We start from the raw sequence: 21,763 nt of genomic DNA on the forward strand, positions 1-21,763 counted from the left end.
AGAGAGAGAAATCTAACTGGAAGGAAGCTGGAGGTCAAATGTACATATTTAACTGTGAAGGAGAAAGATGCTCTCAGAATTTTGGGTGCCCCATCCCTGCAGGCATTCAAGGCCAGGCTGGATGTGGCTCTGGGCAGCCTGGTCTGGTGGCTGGTGACCCTGTACCTAGCAAGGGGGTTGAAACTAGATGATCATTGTGGCTCTTTTCAACCCAAGCTATTCTATGAGTCTATGATTTTTCCCGACAATAACAGCTCAAGAGATAGAGCTACACTCTTCCAAGATGGAAGTAAAGCTGAAGGAATCAAGTATGCATGGCTGATTATACCTTGAATATCCATCTGACCCAAAGCAAAGAGCATCTCAGGTACAAACTTTATTATACAAATAAGGTAATCCCCAGATTCTCCAATCAGCCACTTAAGTGAAAATACCAGAAACAGTCCAACTAGAATCAAAACCAGCAAAAGTAGAAAAGCACATATCTTTCTCTGATTCTTAGTTTTCATTCTCTTCACCCCAGTGATGGCAGACTGGTAGATAGAAGGAAATATACATCCACCCCATAGTCTTTCAATACAAGTAAATACAAAAAAAATCAAGTGTTTATTGGAAGTCTGCATGAAGGCACAGATGAGCTTGATTACAGACACATTGTAACAATTACAAATATATGTAAACACGTTGAGATATACAACAAAGCAGTAATACAGCTAATACAGGAATAAAATGTAACCTGTTAAAAAAAAACAACAACAAACTTTTGTATCTGAGGTTCTTTCAATTATAAGATCTGATTCACACCAACACAGTGTAATGTTTTTAAGTCACCACTTGGATTCACACTCAACAAATCTGCACTTTGACTGTTGTTATTGACTGGTGTATTTATAAATTGGATCCAAATTTGAACAGGCTTCCTTCCCTAGGACCAGGAAAACAAAGGAATAACCAATTAGACACGCATCCAACCTAGAATGAGGCTTCAGAGATTCCCTTAACACTTAAGAGCAATCACCGATGTACTGAAATTAAATATAAGCTTCAGAAAAGCTCAAGGATGTTAGTTCCACTTTTACTTGCATTTGAGGAAATTGCTGAATTTCTGCAGGAAAGGAACAGTCTACATCTGTCAGGTGATTTTTTTCTTCCTCCACAGGAGGCTTAGATTTCATCTGAAACACCTGCCAAAACAAAAGTCAGCAATCACAAACTAAAGTGCCTTGGACAGCTTAGGCTTTACCACTAGAATAAAATGCCTTTGTTTACAGATACAATATTAATTCATATAGTGAGAAAACTCACCTTTGCAAGTAGAACACTATTTCCAATATTTCTGTGGAAAGGGGAATCACTTTTTTTTATTATTTATTTTTTTAATTAGATACCAGCACCAAGAACTTAAAAAACAAACAAACAAACAAACAAAAACAACTGCAACACAGCTCTTTGAAAAATGTTGTGGTTCAGGCCTAGCCAAAGAGTACTCTGAGCAGCAACTTACTACAGGAACACGCAGTTTTCTCAACCTCAACGTCTGGCCAACTCTCCACTCCTCATCTACAAAAGCTTTATAACCTTTGGAGCCCAGCTGCAGTGAGGAAAGACTCCTGTCTGGGTAATATACGCCGAAAAAAACCTAGCATAGCTACATTTCTTCTGACTCTGCAGCCACATCATCCCAACATAAAGACGAGGTAGTACTTTTCTTTGGAGCCCAACTAGTTGAACAGGAAAGGAACAAAGATTATTCTCCCTACTGTAGCAGCTGTCTTATTAATGCAGCACCAAATCTCTGCATTTTCCCCCTCTTCTTCAGGGCACATTACTAATGCAAGCACAGGAATAGCTTCTTAAAAGAGAAGTCATATTATGAGCATATAATCCCACTTGAACTAAGACTGAATCATAAAGGCCACATGATGGCACACTGAGTGACTTTCTCCAATCCACAAAGTGGCAATGTCTCTTAACCTCTGTTTGTACTGGGACTAGTGGTTTTTATCCAAAGAGAATACAAAGATATCCTGAGTACTTATTACAGTGAAACACAGAATTAAAAAAAAATACAGAAAAATAAAAATCAACAAATCTAGTTCAAATCCAAAAAAGACGGGGAGGGAAATTCACTTCATTTGAGAACTGAGGAAACCAGATTGTCTCTATGAATACAGTTCATTTGGAACTTATGGGCCTTGTTTTCCCTCCCTTGAAAAGGGCAGTTCCTTCCCCTTAAGGGAGGTTGTTGCAACGTACACATGTATCAAGATTTCATAGCTTACACTAATAAACCTTCTGGTTCTTTATGAGATGGCTTGAACCGGAGAAATATGCTCTGCATAGTTCATACTCTGTAGATTCCCACAGATCAAAAAGAAAAAATCTGCTATGACTAAAACAAAGGAAGCATTGAAAAAAAAATGGAATAGTATCAGAACTTATACTGCTTGTAAAACTAAACATTAGAGGGGAAAAAAACAAACAAACAAACAAACCAAACCACTATAAGACTTTAAAGAGGTCCCTGGATGCATCCTCTTAGTAAGCAATAACCAATATTGAGAATGAAAGATTGTGACCTTTGCAAGCCAAAACCAGCCAAGGCTCCATGGTCAGCTTCCAGCTTCCATATTTAACAAAATACATGGAGTCTAAATGGTCTCCTGTTAACAGTGCAGCTTGCACAGATTCCAGGAAGCTCCAACATTTTAGTTGCTTCCAAGACTGTACTTTTCATTCAGTTGAAGTGCACAGAAGTTCCACTCAGACACATGGATTCGTGAACCTGAGCATTTTAACAGGACAGGGAGTCCTGTTTAGCTCTGGTACAGCAAGCAAGACAGACCTTACTGTATTTGATTGAGCATTACTTTCTTGGGAATCTCTGATAATCCTTTTTGGCCTTGGGAATATGCTCTTAGAGGATAAGATATAATTAAAACAATCTTATCTGGCTTTTAGCTGGAAGACTATCTCCGAACAATCCCATCTCTTCTTCCAAAGAACTCCTCTGGAACAAATTCTGGATAAAATGAACTCAATGCTCTACAGAGATCAGCTGCATTCCAGTGTCGAAACCAGATCCCTTGAGAGAAAAAGTAAAAAAGAAAGCTGTTTGGTTGTCAGAGAAGTAAGTACTGCTGAAACAGCCACAAGATTTATTTATTTATTTTAAACCTTTAGCTATAAACAGGCACACTCACAAAATGTTCATCACGGCTAAAAGTCGCTTCTGTGACCTTGCACAACTCGCGATGATGCATCGTGTAACCCACAGGCATCAGAAATGATGACAACAGCAGAAACCTACCCAGATGCTTCTAAGATAAAATAAAGAAGCTAAGCCAGACCTCTCTGTCAAAGGAGTTTCTCTAGCCTGTGGGAGATTCTCACAAAATCACCATTGCAGAATGATAATTCACGACTATAATTCACAAGGAAAACTGAAAATCCATTTACATTTATTAGGACATGGTTGTGCACAATTCCTTTTCTTCTTCAAAAAGTCTACAAATAGAGTTTAACACTTCTGATTGCAAGCACAAGTTTGTTCAACGTTCTTAATTAGGTAAGGCCAATTTAGTGGCTTGTTACATTTTCAGGATTTAGTATACATTTGGCAGTTCTTTACTTTCATCTGGTAACAGTTCCATTGGAATAGTATGGAGAATTCACTAAGACACTTCATAACAGCAGCTGAACTTGAGTTACACAAATTCAGTTTTGGAATATGCATCAAATGTTATTCGAGGCAAATTTCTATTTTAAGGTCTTTATACAACATTATCAAAGGCCTTCCCCCACCCCCAGCATTTATACTAGTACTACTATTGGCTCACACTCCATAGAGCCATACGGCCAAAAATCTCAAAGCACTTCAGAAAGGAGGACACCATTTTTAACAGTGATATGATCTAGCTGGAATCCTGCTTATAAAAGAATATATATTTTTTATTTGTCTTCCGCTTACAAAACCAATCCTACCTATCTTGACCTTAGTCTCACCTCTGACTGCCTGTCATCTTCTCACATGCAATCCTATCACCAATTCAGGAGCTGTGTTTAATTGCAATGCTCACAGCTGCATTTCCTCTGTGGAAAAATGAGCACCTGCCACGGGCAGTTATTTTCAGATAGAAGCACTGGTTGAATTGTAGATCTGCCACAATCTCGAGTATCACTTTATCAGAAAGTCACTGTCATAACCAAAGTAATTTGATAATGCACTTGATCCCATACTGGTTTAACAAGTGTAATAGGCTAGGTATGCATTTCTCTAAATTCTCTATGAGCCGAAACTACATAGATACAGTGAATAAATTCTAGTTTTGCCTTAAGCTGAACCTTTAACAACACTGTTTTAACTTACTACTTTGATTCAGAGCAATGATTTTATAGATATTCAGCCTCCAACTCTTACTGAATAGTTGAGTGGCAAACATGGAAAATATACGTACAAGTCTTACTATACTACCAGAATGCTGTACTTCCTTCTTAAAAGTGTCCTTAATAAAGCATTAGGCATGTCAAACAAATTTTTGTAAACAAAAGATAAATTACTCACGTTCTGCTCTGATTATAGCCAGATACATATTCTCATAAAATAAACATTCTCTTGTCATTTTCCATGGCCCACATATCCGTATAGATGAGGTAAACCACTTGAAATCATCAATAATATATAAACCTCAGTACTCAACAGGAACCTCAGGAAAAATAAAACTGAGCAAGATGTCAATACCAAGAAGTGACACTTTGTTCCACTGCAAAGTGAAACCAAACAATTTATTTGTGCTAAATGAATGCAAAGAATGTATTTGAAACACATTTCTTTATACATTGTACCGGCTTAGGCTGCTAAATAAGCATTCATTAGTGCCATGTTGTGCTACTTTCTTGTACTCTGTTTCTACCAAGTAATACAACATTTTTGGCTGTTATGCCAATATATTCCTATATGCTCATTGTATATCTTATTATCTAACAGACTTGAACATTTCAAATACTTGTTCAATCTTTGTTTTAGGGAAATCACAATTAATATATTTTAACAAGGAAAAAAAAATAATCAGCTGTTTTCTACAATCATGTTGCCTTCTGCAGCAAAAAAATCAAAGAGCACACTTCAATCAGCTATCAGTAACCTGTGGGCAGGACCACACTTAGAGCTCTAAGTTAACTGTGACAGATCACACCGTATGGACAGCTTACAGGTTAATGTAAACGTCAAGTGAAATAATCAAATCTTAAGGTCCACAAGTTGTACATTCCATATACTCCAGCAAGTCAGCTCCCTCTCCTTAAAATTCAGACTGCACCATACGTTTGAGGTGTTTTTAAACAGAAGTATGGATGTGTCCTGTGTGCTGAATTAAGCTTATTTACTATGTAATACAATAGAGTATGTGTCTTGGGCACTGATTAGGGTGACTGACTCACTTTTGCGCTAGAAGCTGTTATTTCAAATGACTGAAACGTAGTGCTAATTTTCCACAAGCTTGGTAAAACACTGTAATGTTTCAGAATTTATCAGATAGCCCATCATGCCTTTCACTTTATGCAAATTGTCATGAAAAAATATAGAAAGGTATCCCTTTAATTTTACAAACCTAGAAGCCAGGAAAATGAAGCTTTGGAGCCAAGCAAAACGACATAATGCCGTATTACCAAACAGAGTTGCAAATGTTCCAGCCAGAGAATGGACATACATGTAATTCAAGTAAACACTGATGGAAATTTTTGTTAAGTTAGTGTTGTAGACCCACAACACTGGCTGCATTTTTATACAAACGTTTACAACACAATTAACAGTGAAGCCTATATAACCTCAGTGCAAATAAGTCAAATCCAAATATGCCAAGTAAGCCTTTGGCTTTAGTAAACTGCTCCATGTTATGAGTCCAATTCTGACATACAGACTGCTGAGCACATGCACTAAGGCTGAGAGGAGGGATGCACTGAATGTTGAAAAGTGGCTGACTGCGATGCTGCGGATTGGACCGTAGGCTGCACAGGTGGAGGAGGTGGTGGCGGAGGTGGCTGCACGGGGGTCTGCGTGTTTGGAGAAGGAGGAGGAGTGGGACGTTTAAATTTGTCAGGGCTGTTACTTCTTCGTGGTGAAGGCCTCTGCAGAACAAATATTGAAATTATGTTTAACGCATTCCTTAACAACTTTAGGTGCAAGTCCTCTAATCAATGTATTGAGCTTGGCAAAGGAAAAAAAAAACAAAAAAAACAATTACATGGGGAGAATCACTTTCAAACACTGCAAGAATCACAGTACAATTTTTTATGTAAAATACATTGTTTCTCTAAAACGGAAAGCAAAGGAAAATGGAAGTATTTCTGAAATCAAACAAAACATGCATTCTTTCCAGTCAGCTTGCAGGAAATGAAAGTAAGACATTATGTCCTGAACATATGTTTACCTCTGATGATCTGCAACCTATAAAAGAGACTTGAAGAGACGCCGAAAGGATGGTACTTCTCAGTTGTGCTAGCCCAACAGCAGGCACTGATGAACTTTTAAATTTACACTGCTGGCACATCAAGTCCAAATATGCAGTATGTGACTGAGTGTGGGAATGTCCTGAATGCCAAAGCATTTGCCTGGAATCTTTAGCATTCTTAAAGACTCCTAACCTGCATACTGGAGCAAGACTGAAGCATAACTCGAGTTTTTACTCTGAGAACAAATATCACACAACAAAGACCACAATCCCTTGAGCTGCAGAAGAAAGCAGTTGATAGAAAGCTCCCCCCTCAACACAAATCACAGATCTGCCACAGCCTCTACATTTAAACACAAAGATTTAAAACCCAGTTTATATTTACAAGCCAGTGAGGAGAAAAGAATCTTAAAAGTTAGCAATGTGACAACTGTAAGTTACACTGCAGAACTAACTTCTGCAGTTTTGAAACTGAAACGGTCACTACTTACCAGTACGGAACTTCATGGTATGACAAACCACCCACCCACAATTAATAACCAACCAAAGTCAATCAGCTCTGTGGAGAAGAATGGTTACAGTGCTACACTAAATGTTTCACATATAAACTCAGTTTATTCCATAATGGATGTTAAAAATGAAGAACCAAGAAGCAAATAGCAGTTTGATCAAAAAATGTATATTGTATCTATTTGTCTGCACAACTATGTACAATAGATTAGTTGTACCTTCTACGGAAAAAGTCACGGGATTATCAACAACTGACTGATGTTTCTGAAACATTTTAAAATCATTTATTGCCTTTGCATACATCTAATAACATGAAGGGAACCGGCCTAAGCATCAACACAAAGCCAAGAGCCACTTAACGCACCTTCTTCAAAACAGTATTTTGTCCTAGCAGTTGTCCTTGTTATAGTGACTCAGTGAGACCCCAATTAATTTATATTAGATGAAAGAGTAGAATTAGCATTTCCACAGAGACTGAAGAGAACAAGTTCCTTCAAAAACTTACTTATAAAACTAGGCTTTAGGTCTTCCAGAAGATTTTCCTGTGGCTAACCTGGGGTTAGTTACAGCAGGGGGCTGGACCTGGACTAGGATTCTACCCTCCTGCTGAGCTCCAGCCTCCTGTTTTAAGTACTAGTATATAGCTCCCACTTCCATTTGTTCACTGGAATTAGCCATGACTTTAGCATGTTTACCTAAGCAATTTTAGAAACAGACATATTTTAGCATTCTACTAAATACTCTATTGAAACAAGTTTTCACATCTGAGAACGACAAGTATGAGAAAACACCTTACAGAATAATATTTATACTCAACCATATCTGTTGAGAAAAATCAAAATGGTCTTGACACACCAACTACAAGCCATCTTTCCAAAGATGGTTAATACTCAGCCTCTGTTTGCTCATAAAACTCCACAAATACTGAGAAGAAACTCAATTAGGTAGAAATGCATTAAATAACAGTGTTAAAAAGGAAATAAATCCAGTTGAAAGATACTGAGAAATTGTCCTAGCAAATGTTTATTATATTAACTTTCTTCTTTGCCAATGAGAATAGAAAATAAGAGTTAACTGCCTGTTACAGTGACATGGTGGTAGCATTGTGTGCCATCCTGGAGAAAACCTGAGCTTGGAGCAACCTCAGATGACTCATCCGTCAGATGGTGGAGACTAGGAGAAAAATGAAAGCAGTGTTTTTACTTCCTGTGATAGGCTCAGTAGCTTAGAACATCACTTCTCACATCCTGCCTGCTGATCCATAAGATGATACCTATTACTGTCCTTAAGATGATAATACATCCTATTCTTTTGCGGAAAATAAGGTTCTTCAAAAAGAATCAGTTTCTGAGGGGTGAAGAGGAAAACCAGGGTTGAAGAAAGCAGCAATAGATATCTTGGAGTAAGGAGACAAAAACAAACACAAAAAAACTGTTTTGTACAAAGCTTAAGGACAAGCAATCATAACTTACAAAAAATTAAACTGACATTGGCAACAACTGTTTGCTTTGTTAAAATACTTACTGTAATACCATGGGATGGACCCATATGTTGCACATGAAGGCCTGGGGAATTGTAGTAAGACATTCCAGCTCTAGTCAGTGAAGTTGGTGGTGTGAAACCAACTGTGTGACTTGCATATGACAGACCTAAAAGTTGTTAAAAAAAAAGTAACATCAATATTCTTGTTTATTTTTTAAAAAAAGGGGTTTTAGGAGTGTTTTTTGATCATTTTTAAACAATGATGAGTTAAATAACTGCTGCCAAATTAGACACCTAAAAAAATTCATTGCACTGAAAAGAGTGATCCAAGATTTATTTCATTCTTTTCCTGTAGTAAACTACTAGGTGTTTGAAAACACACATCACACAGCATTAAACATGCATTTTCACTTAACATAAACAAGTCTCCCTTGTAAGTTTACCTTCAGTTCACAGATATTCCATGCAACTTTCCATCTCTCCTTGGAACAAATCACTCCCTGGACAAAATGCATTCTGAAGAAGTAGACATGTCGTGTCTGGAAAAGCTATCTAGCACTGGGACATTAAGAGCTACATCAAAGAAACTGGCTGGAGGTGCTTCCTTCAAGGCAGAGCAGCTCTGCATCCAAACCAATAGCAGCCTAGATTGCCTACTTTTTTGCCTTGGTGTTTATAGGCAGAATCCCAAAGATCTTTGGAGTTACGGGATGATATTCCACACTAAGAGCCAACATCTAAAATTACAATGTGTTTTATCAATGTGTTAAAGAGACCATAATATTCAGAAGTGCTAATATCAAGTCCTCCCACCTCAACACTTCCTCTCTGTAAATCCCAGTTTATAAAAATGCAGAGTATTTGTATGGTGAACCAAGGTGAGAAGAAACAGTAGCAGCTAAGTGCATGAAATTCAAACTTGGAAGTGTTCAGACCATTTTGACTATTCCTCAAAACAGCAAGCTTTCAAAAACTTTTAGCTCACCCTCACCTTCTGGAAAATATGTCAGTAAGATAGTAGACAACTCTTTTCTCAGCTGCTTACTATTAGAAATTAAAAACTGCTTTACAACACCTCACTGAATTTAGCAGTTCTCACACTACATCAACACAATCAAGTGTAAGTAAAGATACAGTACACACCCTCATCACTAAAGCTTTGTCCTTAACTGCATATACCCTCTTTTGTGCCTGTACTTGATGAGACATTTCAGAAAAGCAAAAACAAACAACAAAAAAGCTTCAGATCACTAATAAAGCTGTACAAGAAAACATATTATGCTACGCTTGCTTCCTTCTATTCTACATTTAATTCTGCTTTGTTATCAATGTACATCTAGTGCAAACTGTGAGCAAATCCATCACTTTAGAGTAGCTAAACAACTCAGATAACAAATTAATTTCATTTTTGACTATGTAATCTAATTGTCTGCATAGCACATATTTTATAACTAACATGTCAAGTCATCTTTGCAATATTACAATTTTGGATTCCTTTGGGATACATCAGCTTCAAAAACTTCAGAAATGCAAATCTGCATGGCAGACAAATCAGTGATAACAGTAATGCATGTACATGCAAGGTAGCTCATCCACAGCTCTGCAGCCTAAAATACCCATCTAGCCTGGCTGCAGAAGAAAAGCATACAACACTTTAACTACACCAATGACTAATCAGTAATTACAGCAACCATTCCCCAACTGCCTAGGAATAGCAGTTTCATGCACTGTGCTATAAACTGCAGCCGTGCTGCTTGAAAGAGTCCTCAAAAGCAGCATCTCAAGCCACACAAGCTCAAAAGGCTTCAAAAATAAGGAGCCAGAATCTGACCCGTTAATCCCAACTCACTAACACAAATTTATACCATTTTTAGCTGGTTTCAAATTATGTCTCTAAAAATTCAAGCAAATCATTTATTCAAAAAACCCAATGTGTCAGGTCATATAATCAGTTGATGCAAAACACTTATCGTATTTTCTGTGCTGATACTTCTTGCAGTCTTACTACTTCACTCTAAAAACAAACTGTTTTCATTAATTACTACTTTCATACATACCAGACAACTGTGTGAAATTCCCTAGTGATCTCATTAGTTCTCTAGCAAACTGCTGCTTTTGTTTTTCTGAAGTCTGAAACTTTCCAGCTGTGGACATTAATTTATCAGTTGTGAAGGAGAGCAATATAGCTGTCTGTGCAGAAGTGCTCGGTTGGAATATCTTCTGTACAACCACCAAAAAAAATTGCGAGCTCTGTTGGAAATGATGATTTCAGCCATGCTATTTTTAACTCCATTTCAGACTGCATTGCAGCATCCCCTGCCTGTAGGAATAACTCCCACAAGAACGCAGGACTCTGCCTCCCATGAGCAGAGGCAAGTTGACCCAACAGCCCACAGCAAGCAAAGAACCTGCCACAGTCCCAGTGCACAAACAATGAACCAAAAGAGCACTCCCGCTCTGAAACATCAGCATGCATTTCTAGGAAATCTAGCATGTAAGCTTAGAATAAGCTGCCAGAGAATTTTCACCACACATACTTTTTATTATTATTTTCACACTGTGTGGACTGCAGATGCAATGTGTAAATGAGTACTGGGTTATTATGAAGCCTGCACAGATACCCGTCCAAAGCAGTTGCTAGAGAACAGTTTTAGTATGGCTGTATCTCTGTACACACACACAGAGGCAAAGGATAAGAAGGTACGTATCATTTCTGTGGTAGTATATCTAGTAGAACATTAAAAGCCAAGTGATCTGGCTCACCTCTCAAACAAATCTCTTAAAAAAAACTAAACTATCAGTCATAAGTCAGAAAAATACATGCTTGCTCTTTTACCCACATGAAGATGAAAACTGTTTTCAGTCTTTCTGAAAAACTGAAGTCAATCTTGAAATCTAAAGAGTTTAAACACACTATTTATGTTCTAGCAGACCTATGTAATCAAATGTCTAAATCCTACTCTGTAGAATGTATCAATAGTGAGCACATCTCCTTTGCTCTTATGGTAGGACTCTGACAGGCTCTAAAAGTGAACTTTGTAAACAAGAGCATGCAGGATTCACTTCGTTAAATACAAATGAATAGGTGACCATCACCTATCATCCACGGTCAACAATTTATAACAAATATCCAGTGGCATTTCTAATGAATTTTATATAAGTCAACACAAATACACTTCCTTTGACTTAAAAATATATTCAGTAATTAAAAATGAAATCATCTAAGGTCAGATGTAATCCATTCAGGTTCTTTTGAAATTCCAAGGACTATATAATCCATTTATTATAGTCAGAAAAGGTTAGTTTACCTTTAATACATAAAGTACTATGGACAGAAATCCTTAATTTTATTGTTATTGTTTTAAAACATAAATTGGCAGCAATGTCAAAGCCATTTCTCTAGTGAAGAGAAATGAAAATGAACTTATTTCCAGTATGCCAAGATTAGATTTCTACAAGACATTTTGATTCAAAGCACAACAGCAGTCTCACTTCTAGTCTGTCAGGGGAATCAGGATAAGTACTGGAATGAAAGCAATGCAGCTATGGGGAAGGCAGGGGAGGTAGGGAGGAGTTAAAATGATAGCTACTTAACTGACCTCTAATAATTTGATCACAGCATAAAACAGAACCATTCAAAACACATGCTGCAGTAGAAGAAATTTAAGGCAAATCTTATTACATTTACAATGCACTTTTTCCCCAGACTAGCTTTGAAAGGCTATTGACCCAGGGCACATTACTATGTGATGCATACAAAAATTTTAGAAACTGGGTAAAATATTTACCAGGTGATATAGGTCTGCTAGAACTTGGTGAGGGTGTATAAGGGATAGGACTGGACACAGTGCGAGGTCTTAATCCTTGTGCAGACATCTCATTAAAATATCTAACAAAAAAAGGCAAAGAATAATTAGATTAAACTTTTAAAATGTGCCACGCTTTAAATGTTTCACTGTGCATTTTCAATTCCTGTAAGAGTCACATGAGATTAGTGTAGGACACCAGTCACCTTTAGGGAAGCCATGACAGGAACAATTCATTGCTGAACATTCAAATACTGGCTTAGCTACCAATGGAAACAGATGGACTTACAGTCATTTGCAGTTGAACTGTACAAGTTGTGCACAATTGGAATAATATATATATTAAGGTCAGGGGTTTAGACCACATCATTCCATTTGACCTACACTACAGTCTTGCATTTTACAATTACATTTTAGAATTTCTACATTGAACTCAGTACCTTGTCTCACAGGAATGCACCTATTGCCAGAAAGACATTCAAGCATTAATTTTTAATCACAAAAAAGGGAGAAAAGCCACTCAAGTATTGACAGTTGGTTACAAGAGCAGGTCAGTCTCATAGTCCTGCTTCCTATTTGAATTCATCTAGCTTCAACATTAAGCCATCTGCCCATCATGTCTTTTGCCATAGGAACAGAGAGCTATTTTGAATGCACTTTCACCTGTTAGATACTTGTAGGTTGTGTAGCAAGATGCCTCCCACACTTCATTTTGATAAAATAAACAGGTGGCATTTTATTCCACCTGTAACTATTTTAGTGGCTATTTTATTTGTACTTTCTTCACTGAATAAAGGAAAGTTTCTTCACAACCATGAAGTGCTAGTCCTACTCAACATAACAGGACAAGAATCATACCACTTGCTCCTAGTTCCACTCACTGTTTCTATCTCAGAAGCAATTTTGTGTATTTTTTCCATAGCATTGTAATGTTAGCTTTTAGGTTTACTTGCTTACACTTCCTCCCTGTAGATTTTTCAATCACTATGTAGATCAGAAGTTTCTCTGCTCATTTCCGCCTGTACATAAGGCTGCAAATCAACGGCCTCATATTAACAGCACATCTACCTGTGTTTCTTTACTGGACTTCACAGAACAGCAGGCAAAATTAGCTAGCTAAATACTCTTTTCCATCTACCACTGTGCTGCTCAGAAATTCTTAGTTACTACACTTACTTTCAGTAAGTGTAAAAAAAAATATTATAATATCTTTCTAGTCAATGGAACTCAGAGCTTTGAGCTCTGCATGGCAGTTCTTAATCAATCTGATAAATGCTTTGACACTGCATTTAATTAATTTTTAATCAAAATATTCAGTCACCAAACCACAACACCTAACAGATTGTAGCAATGCTGAAGTTGGTTTAAACTTAGGTAGATAAAGTAACAATAGTAGCTGCCATTAGGCACAACCGCTGGCAAATTAGGGCTTTACTTAAATACCAGTTTCCCAAAGAGATGCCAATGGCAGCACTGGCAAAATTGAACTGACTAGGTTACTTTCATAACACAAAAAGACTTTGTAATGCAGACAATATATGTATTACAGCAAGGCAGTGGTCTTTACGATTCAATCTTATTCTGGATAAATAGTCTAGTCCTCCTAGTCACCTAGAGCACACCAAATGGAATAACTACATACCATTTGTATGCCTCTTGGGTTTAGAAATCTCCATCTTATTTTCTTCAGTAATAGGAAAAAGAAAGGTTCTGCTGTCAAGTTCAGAAAATTTTGGGAGAACTATGTGTTTTTAATCCAGTAAAGCATCTTCATCTACCCCATCCACAAAAAAAAACACACATAAGTATCATCCACTAGCAGTGCAACTAAAAAATCTGGATAACTGATCTGTCAGCATGATCATTTTTAGGAAAACAAAGGAAGCTGACAGATTTACAATTTTAAGTCATTACTGCATGTTGTTCTACAGTTTTTCTCTATGCAGTTCCCTTCTAAGACTAACCACGCTAACACATGCCTAAGTACTTCACATTACTAACAGTGCAAACACCTGCTTTGGAGTGATTCTCTTATGTTATTGCAATACCAAAAAGAAAAAAAAAAAAACAATATGACAATGAAATCTCTTATTTAATTATTTTCCACATTTTTACTACTATCACTATGTGGAAAAGGTAGGAAAAAAAGTCAAGGTATGTCACATTTTTAGATGAATATTGATAATTCATATAAATAGAGATTCTGACTATTTCTATTGCAATGTAAGTATTGGTGGAAAAGGTCAGGCTATTAAAATTAGATCTGAACACCAGAATCCTGTGTTTCTCACTACACCCTTATTTACATGGTATTAACTACATCATGACACTAGATTCTACTGCAACAAACATCAGTTGCCTAGCATTTCATTAAAATGAAAATATTGATTTGTATTTTAAGGGCACTTCTCGAAGCAAAGTATCTAACTCTTTTCTGGTAGATTATGTCTCACAACAAATATACTGCTGACACAAGAAGCATCATCTCAGTATCTGCAGAACACATCACAGGGTGAGGGTGGGTTTATTTTGTTTTGTTTTTTAAAACCATAAATCCAAAATAACATAAAATTGGAACAAATAATGGGCATGCTAGAAGAAATAAGATAACATCACCTTCGAAATATAACGCTGTCATAATACTATCATGTGAAAAAAAACTAAAAGGCATTACGTAAAACCAAGATAAAAAGATCTGGACTATCTGTAAGGACAGCGCAAGCAATGCATTTCGCAGTAGAGTTAAAAAAAACAAACAAACACCAAGCATGTTATGTCTTGGACTTCAAGAACAACCCATCAGCTCTGGAAATGTCTCCTCTCTCTAAGGCTTTATATATCACTCCCTTAGATTTGGCAGAATGTATCCTATTTTCTGCAAAAGAAAAGTTTGCCACAAGTAAGAATATTGTACCTACCTCAAAGAATTCATTACAGTCATCATGTTAGAGGAAAAATAACGGTACCATGATTTAAGCATCCTCAAGCTCAATCATATAGGTATATTTATTTCGATATACATGATCAAAACCCTAAATAATCCTTAGAAGTAACTTTTTCAATTCTCACTGTTATAATTAGTCCAATTTTACACAAGTTTGACATAGTTCTACCAAAGTATTCCTGCACCATGCTGAAATTTTATACATATATGAAACCCATATGGAAGTTATTTCCATGAGTACTTATTCTGCACGTAAAACACAACACACATAATTATTAACAAGCTCAATACCAACATACCTGATTAGCTACAAGATACACACCTTTCATCGTCCATTTCCAAGCTGGATTCGCTTTCTGACAGTTGCCTGCAGAGTGCTTCCCTACGCTCCATTTCCCTCTGTAATTTTCTTTGAAGCCTCAAGTTTTCTTCCCTCATATGTCGCTCCTCTTCTAAATACTGTGCCATCTTCTCCGAATCTGAAATTCAGAATTCTGTTAAAATTTGATTCAAATTCCATTTCAGAGACAGGAATTTTACCCCACTACTTCAAGAAGGAAGGTGTAGAAAATGTTCAGAATGGATCATCGAGATTCTCATCCATAAGACATTACTGTTATGGCTAATTTGTAACAGTAGCTACTAAAACAAAGTGCTGTCTGACTGCAATTTTACAAGCAAGCGTAAAAAGCTAAAGAAGTTTCAAGTACTTAAACAAATTCAAAAAGCAAAGAAAAAAAGTCACGAAGAAAACGATAAAACCAAAACCATGAACCATGAAGTCAGTACCCTGACTGCTGCCCCATTCAAGTAATTGCACATTCAACTATTGCACATCTATAAGAATTTTACTAAAGAAATAATTTAAGGTATATTTCAAGGGAAGGAGCACAAAACAAGTTCTATAACACAAAATACTCCAACTTCAATTAAATTGCTATCTTAAAATATTTTATAGCATGCTTTCAATTGGCCAGCAGGACATCTACCAGTATCAAAAGCTAAGCAGTGATTTACTCTCTAAATCAAAAGATAACCTCAGTTTGCAATTCTAAAAAGAGTTCATCAAGCATCACTTTAAAAGTCATTTACCAGATCATTTAAGCGATTAAATTACATCAAGGAAAGCCTTGCAGCATATTGATACATTACTGCAATAAAACAGAACTTACTGTACGTGTAACATATTTTGTGAGGTTTTCTAATATTTGATCGAGTATATAATGGATCCCTTGTTAATAAAAAAAAAGAAGTGATCTATTACTCTCTGGTTATTTCTTTTTTCTGCAGTCAAAAGAATATTCCTGATTCAGAAAACTATCAACTGTCCACAACTCTCCTCTCTTCTGTGCAAATACAACTTCTAAATGTAACAGCATTACTTATCTGCAGCTATTATTGTACCAAAACGGTTCCTAAACTGGAAGTGTTTCAGGAAAATGCAATATAACAACACAATAACAATTTTCTAAGTAGACTTTACTAAGTACTCTAGTATAACAGTAAGGGTTCTGAAACAGTCACATACTGCAAAGCATCAAACTTCTCCAAAAAAAAAAAAAAAGTGCTTTTCAGTTTAACCTGTTTGCGGGCAGTCCATAAAGCAGTAAATCCACAACTTTCACCAGTATGGCTATACATTCTGCAGCTTTATTAAACCTGTTCACAACAGAAAAGAGTATTTCTAAACCTAAACCTCACTTCTCATGAGAATTCGACTTCAACTGCTTCAAAATTTTTACTCTAAATCACAGTATTTCAAAAAGAAATTACCTGGAAATAATAAAGAATGCGTGAAATGAGATTCATTATGCCAGATTTGCATAATGACGTAAATCTAAGGCCTTGCTCTCATTCTGAGGTGCACAAAGCGAAGGTTACAGCGCAGAACTGCCAAGTACAAAGATTAGCAGCCCTTATCTTCTTTTAACTGAGACAAATTATTAATGCCACTAATGTGTGCACAAGGCCTCTGCACAAGAGCACTCTGCAACCTACTCTGCCTGTAAGGAAAGCCTCTGGTGAGCTGCTGGAGAATACTGCAGTCAGTCTGTCAAGGCCAGCACTGCTGAGGGGGGTTTCGGCTTGCTTCCTGCTCCCCCATATCTTCCTGACCACGTAGGTACCTCCTTATCTAGCACTGGAAGTACACCATGACTTACCAAAAAAATACACAAAAGACAAAAAGGTGGAGCGGACAAACCGCAGATGGGAATTTTAATTGTAGGACAAAAGGATGATGGAATGGTCCTGCAGACCACAGGAATACACAGGCGATCTTCCTGCCACCCTAAAACATGCACTCAGGCCCTTCCTTTCCCCCAAGAGGGGCACCAAAAAAGAGGCCAGGTCCCACCAGGCCTCCCAGGACAGGAACAGACAAGGCTCCTACACAACTACTTATTCTGTTCACATTTGAAGTAATCTTATTTAAGCAAGGACGAAGAAAAGTTATTTGTTTTGCTGTACTGTGAAGTCAAATCAGCTGCTTGAACAATCAGTCTTTAGCAAAGCTACAGTTATCCAAAGGTAACTGCAACCAATAAATGCAAATCTTACATACAACTGAACTTCACCTTGCTAGCTGTTAATTCTTTTGAGTAACTTTTAACTTCTATCTAGACTCTTATAATGTAATTCTTAAAATGTAATTCTTAAGTATGTATTAAAGTACACCCCTTCCATCAGAAGAGGGGTGGCCAGTAGTGACAGGGAGGTGTTGTCCCTCTCTACTCTGCCCTCATGAGGCCCCGTCTGGAGTACTGTGTCCAGGTCTGAAGCCCCATATACAACAAAGATGGAGCTGTTGGACAGGGTCCACAGAAGGGCTACTAAGATGATCAGAGGGCTGGAGCACCTCCCTTATGAAGACAGCCTGAGGGAGGTGGGCTTGTGAGAAGGCTGTGGAGTGATCTCAATGCAGCCTTCCAGTACCTAAAGAGAGCCTACAAACTGGAGGGAGTCAACCCTTTGAAAGGGTGGATAACCAGGACAAGGTGAAATGGTTTTAAGTTTAAGGAGTGAAGGTTTAGGTTGGATGTCAGGAGGAAGTTCTTTACAATGAGAGTGGTGAGGTGCTGGAATAGGCTGCCCAGAGAGGTTGTGGATGCCCTGTCCCTGGAGGTGTTCAAGGCCAGGTTGGATGGGGCCCTGGGCAGCCTGGTCTACTATTAAATGGGGAGGTTGGTGGCCTGTGGCAGTGGGGTTGGAGCTTGATGATCCTTAAGGTCCCTTCTAACCCATTCCATTCTATGATTCTATGAAAGTATTTGTGTGTTGAAATGCTTCTAAAAGTCTCTGGAAAAAAAAATGATAGAAACATTTTTTGTAGTTCAAATATATTCAAGAACTATTCAGTGATTTTTCCCCATTCTAATAATACTAAAAACAAACAGATCAAACTGCTGCATACGTACATTAACGAGTTATAATACTGCAATCATTAAACTATTTTAGACTGAACTTGTTCCATTTTTCAACTTACATCTTAAATTACAACACACTCAATTTTAGATACAAATCTCATATTACATCCTTAAAAAGATTTGCAGCAAATCGTTTACTCACGCTGTAACTGTGCAGCCCTCAGTTGTTTCTTTAACCTCTCCACTTCATTCTTTAAGAATCTGATATGTCTCATCATATTTTCCGGGGAATCTATCTCCATTGATATGTCTCTGGGTGACGGTGGAGCAGATACTGGCTGGTCTAATTTCTCCTGCAAAATTCTGAATAGAAAACAGCTTGAACTTTACCTTCAGCTTTAATGAAAAGAAAACCCTTTCAATTCCTCACAAAGTAAGCACAAGGAAAGTCATCAAATACAAGTATCTACTATATTTGTCTGGGAGAACCTTAGGAAGATTTGTAATGCTTTCTTCTTTAATTTAGAATTTTAGAAGTTAAGATTTGTCCAAGGACAGATAGACTTCTTAGGATACTCAGATGTTGTCCCTGCCAAATATTTATGCATATAATTTGGGAAAAACAAGTCACAGACCGTACATAGTTACCTCTGTTTCACATGCAAAATACGATTATTCCCCAAAATATTTTCAAGCAAAGTCACTTAATCTGAGTTTTTACATGCATGTTCTTAGGGAAAAAATAAATATGAAGGTGAGAAAAGGAGTACGGTGAAATGCAGCCTTTTCTGCCTTCCACTCTTACAAGGAAATAAGCACTTGGAACACATTCATGTTTCAATGAATAGTTCCTGACTTCATATGCATTTTTTCAGCCTAAAAGCATGAAACTGTTCTTCACTTGAACAAGGCTGACTGGCCAGATCCAAGTTTGCCCCGAAGAGCAGGGACATTACTACACAAACACAGCACTTGCACAGCTTGCTATTCACAAGTACCACACAACAGCACAGTCTATGACTCCACCATATATCCTGGAAAGAAGGCATGCAGTCCAAAATAAATTATATCACAAATAATCTAGCTTAAAAAAAAACTTTAAGATGCACAAAGAAGTCCAACCAAAGGCCTATTCGCTATGGATTTACCACTGTTGAATATAAGTAGCTCTTCAGAGCTCCTTCCATAAGGAAGGGCAGGGCTCTATAAAATAAAACTACAAAAACTGCAGTTCTGATAGTTTTCTAGTCTGTAGACAAGATTCACAGAGTTACACCAGCACAACTCTCCTAAAACATGTAGTAGAAATTAAGGAATTAGAAATCTCTTCTCCCTTACTCCTCCCAAGGCAAAGTTCTTATAACATAGCAAAGAGAGGATCTTTTTATACATACTTTTAATTTTAGCTTTCCCAGGAACATAAAAAAATCCTTGTCTTATTTTCTAGTGAACAAATAGAAGGAAGTGTATGGGAACTGCTGAATCACGGCCTGAACCTCTGACTGACTGGAGAAGGATCTCTTTTGGAGATCGCTTCTCTTGGAGTCTTCTCAGTGAGCCCAGGACAAGGATAAGCTTTCCATCCATTCTTCTTTAGTGTGATAACCTGCTTAGCCTAACTTTCCTGTATATTTCTGAATTATAATGTCCGTATATTCATTGATTACACAGGGAAGTCTCAGTGAAACAAATGCACAGCTGAGAAAAAGCTCAAGTCTTTTCCAAGCAGGCAGGGAAAAAACAAGAGCTTCTCATATAAAGAATAAACTAAAACAACGCATTATTTTCTTTGGGCCACAAACAGAAAGCTACTTCTAAACCAAGATATCCTGAGTATATCAGCTGTTGAAAAAATTCAGAAAACTTCTTCTTTCCCAGCTTTCCCAGGTCAATTTTTATACTGTCTCATTTCATCTAGTTTAGGCGCTCAAGCATGTGGTAACATGTAAACAAAGACCTTTACAACAGTGTTAAACTCCAGGTTTTCATAGATCAGATAGTGCTTGCATGACTGAGATGGACATACTTAAATCAGGAGGTTAAGTATTAAATGATACACCTCCCGCAGTAACAAATACATTGAATAAGACAAACCGTTTTTCTGCTTCGAGCTTGTCCATCCTCTTCCAGAGACGATTCACTAGTGCTTCTTGCTCTTGCTCCAAAGTATTTTCAAGGTCAATCTTCTCACGTCTTAGCTGCAGAGGAAAGCAATCAATTAAAATGATGGGAATATAAATATTTGCAAGGAATTGTCATTAGACAATAAGACAGTTTCCCAAGATTCTCTAAGATGCCCAGAAGGCAGCAAAGAAGAGAAAAATAAAGGAAAAATCTGTTCTTAGTAGTATTTTAGCACAAACACTTTGCAGCTATTAATAAGAATACACTAGGATACCAGGAGCCAATCTTATCCAGTAACACTAGCAGCTGAACTACGAGAGATAGCAGTAACAAAACCAACATGATGATTAGCATCTTTATGAAAATACTATGGTGGTATTTTTCCCACCCAAGCTGAAGTTAACACATGCTATCTTCGGAATAGGCAGAATAGCCCACATTACAAAATTGAAAGAATGAAAACACATAAAATGATTTTCTTGCATCCTTATTGCATCAGTACAGCTGAAGTTGTATTACAGCACCTAAATCCATAAGGGCTATGTTCTAACCACTTAATTAATACTGCGATAACCAAGCAGAATTTACACTTGTGCACTTAATGCAACAGTAATGGTTTAATGAGTGCACAACTATTTTTTTCAACATTTAGGGCAGTTAGATACCACAAGTAAAAACATATTCATTTTGATGAGTAATAGGAATAAAAAAAAAAAAAAAACAAAGACTTAGTCAATCTTCTCATGTCTGCACTTCTGGATGTACATTAATAGTTGAGGGAATTTAGACTTTGGTAACACAGCAGTCAGGAGCAATATGCTTCAGCCTCACATGAGAGATGAGAATTTGCACCCTGCTACTTGCACACCACAGACCCTGGCTGCCACTTGCACATTGCAGCAAGTATTTTATACTAGAGTGGTATGAAGACAAAGCTCTCAGCCCTGGAGAGGCATGGCACTCTGCCTTAGGACACAGCTCAATAACCACCTGGTCGATACCTGGGCTGGCTGAGTTCAGAATGAAGAAAGTACACAAAACACAAATCAACACACCATGCTCCCGTACTAACAGCGCACAGAT

General features: G+C 37.3%; 1 protein-coding gene across 1 annotated transcript in view; it reads right to left on the reverse strand.

Annotated features, from left to right (window-relative positions):
• Positions 1-587: 587 nt before the first annotated feature.
• Positions 588-21,763, reverse strand: part of CCDC6 (coiled-coil domain containing 6) — a 34,145-nt gene continuing 12,969 nt past the window's right edge. Inside the window, exons 4-9 of the mRNA XM_031554569.1 lie at positions 20,651-20,754; positions 18,759-18,919; positions 15,514-15,670; positions 12,230-12,330; positions 8,484-8,608; positions 588-6,126 (exon numbers count right to left, since the gene is read on the reverse strand). Of these exons, the coding sequence (XP_031410429.1) occupies positions 5,935-6,126; positions 8,484-8,608; positions 12,230-12,330; positions 15,514-15,670; positions 18,759-18,919; positions 20,651-20,754 (840 nt within the window). The 3' untranslated portion in view covers positions 588-5,934. The remainder of the gene's footprint in view (positions 6,127-8,483; positions 8,609-12,229; positions 12,331-15,513; positions 15,671-18,758; positions 18,920-20,650; positions 20,755-21,763) is intronic.

Source organism: Meleagris gallopavo, chromosome 8 (genome assembly GCF_000146605.3).
Source record: "Meleagris gallopavo isolate NT-WF06-2002-E0010 breed Aviagen turkey brand Nicholas breeding stock chromosome 8, Turkey_5.1, whole genome shotgun sequence".
In the NCBI taxonomy this organism is placed as follows: Eukaryota; Metazoa; Chordata; class Aves; order Galliformes; family Phasianidae; genus Meleagris; species Meleagris gallopavo.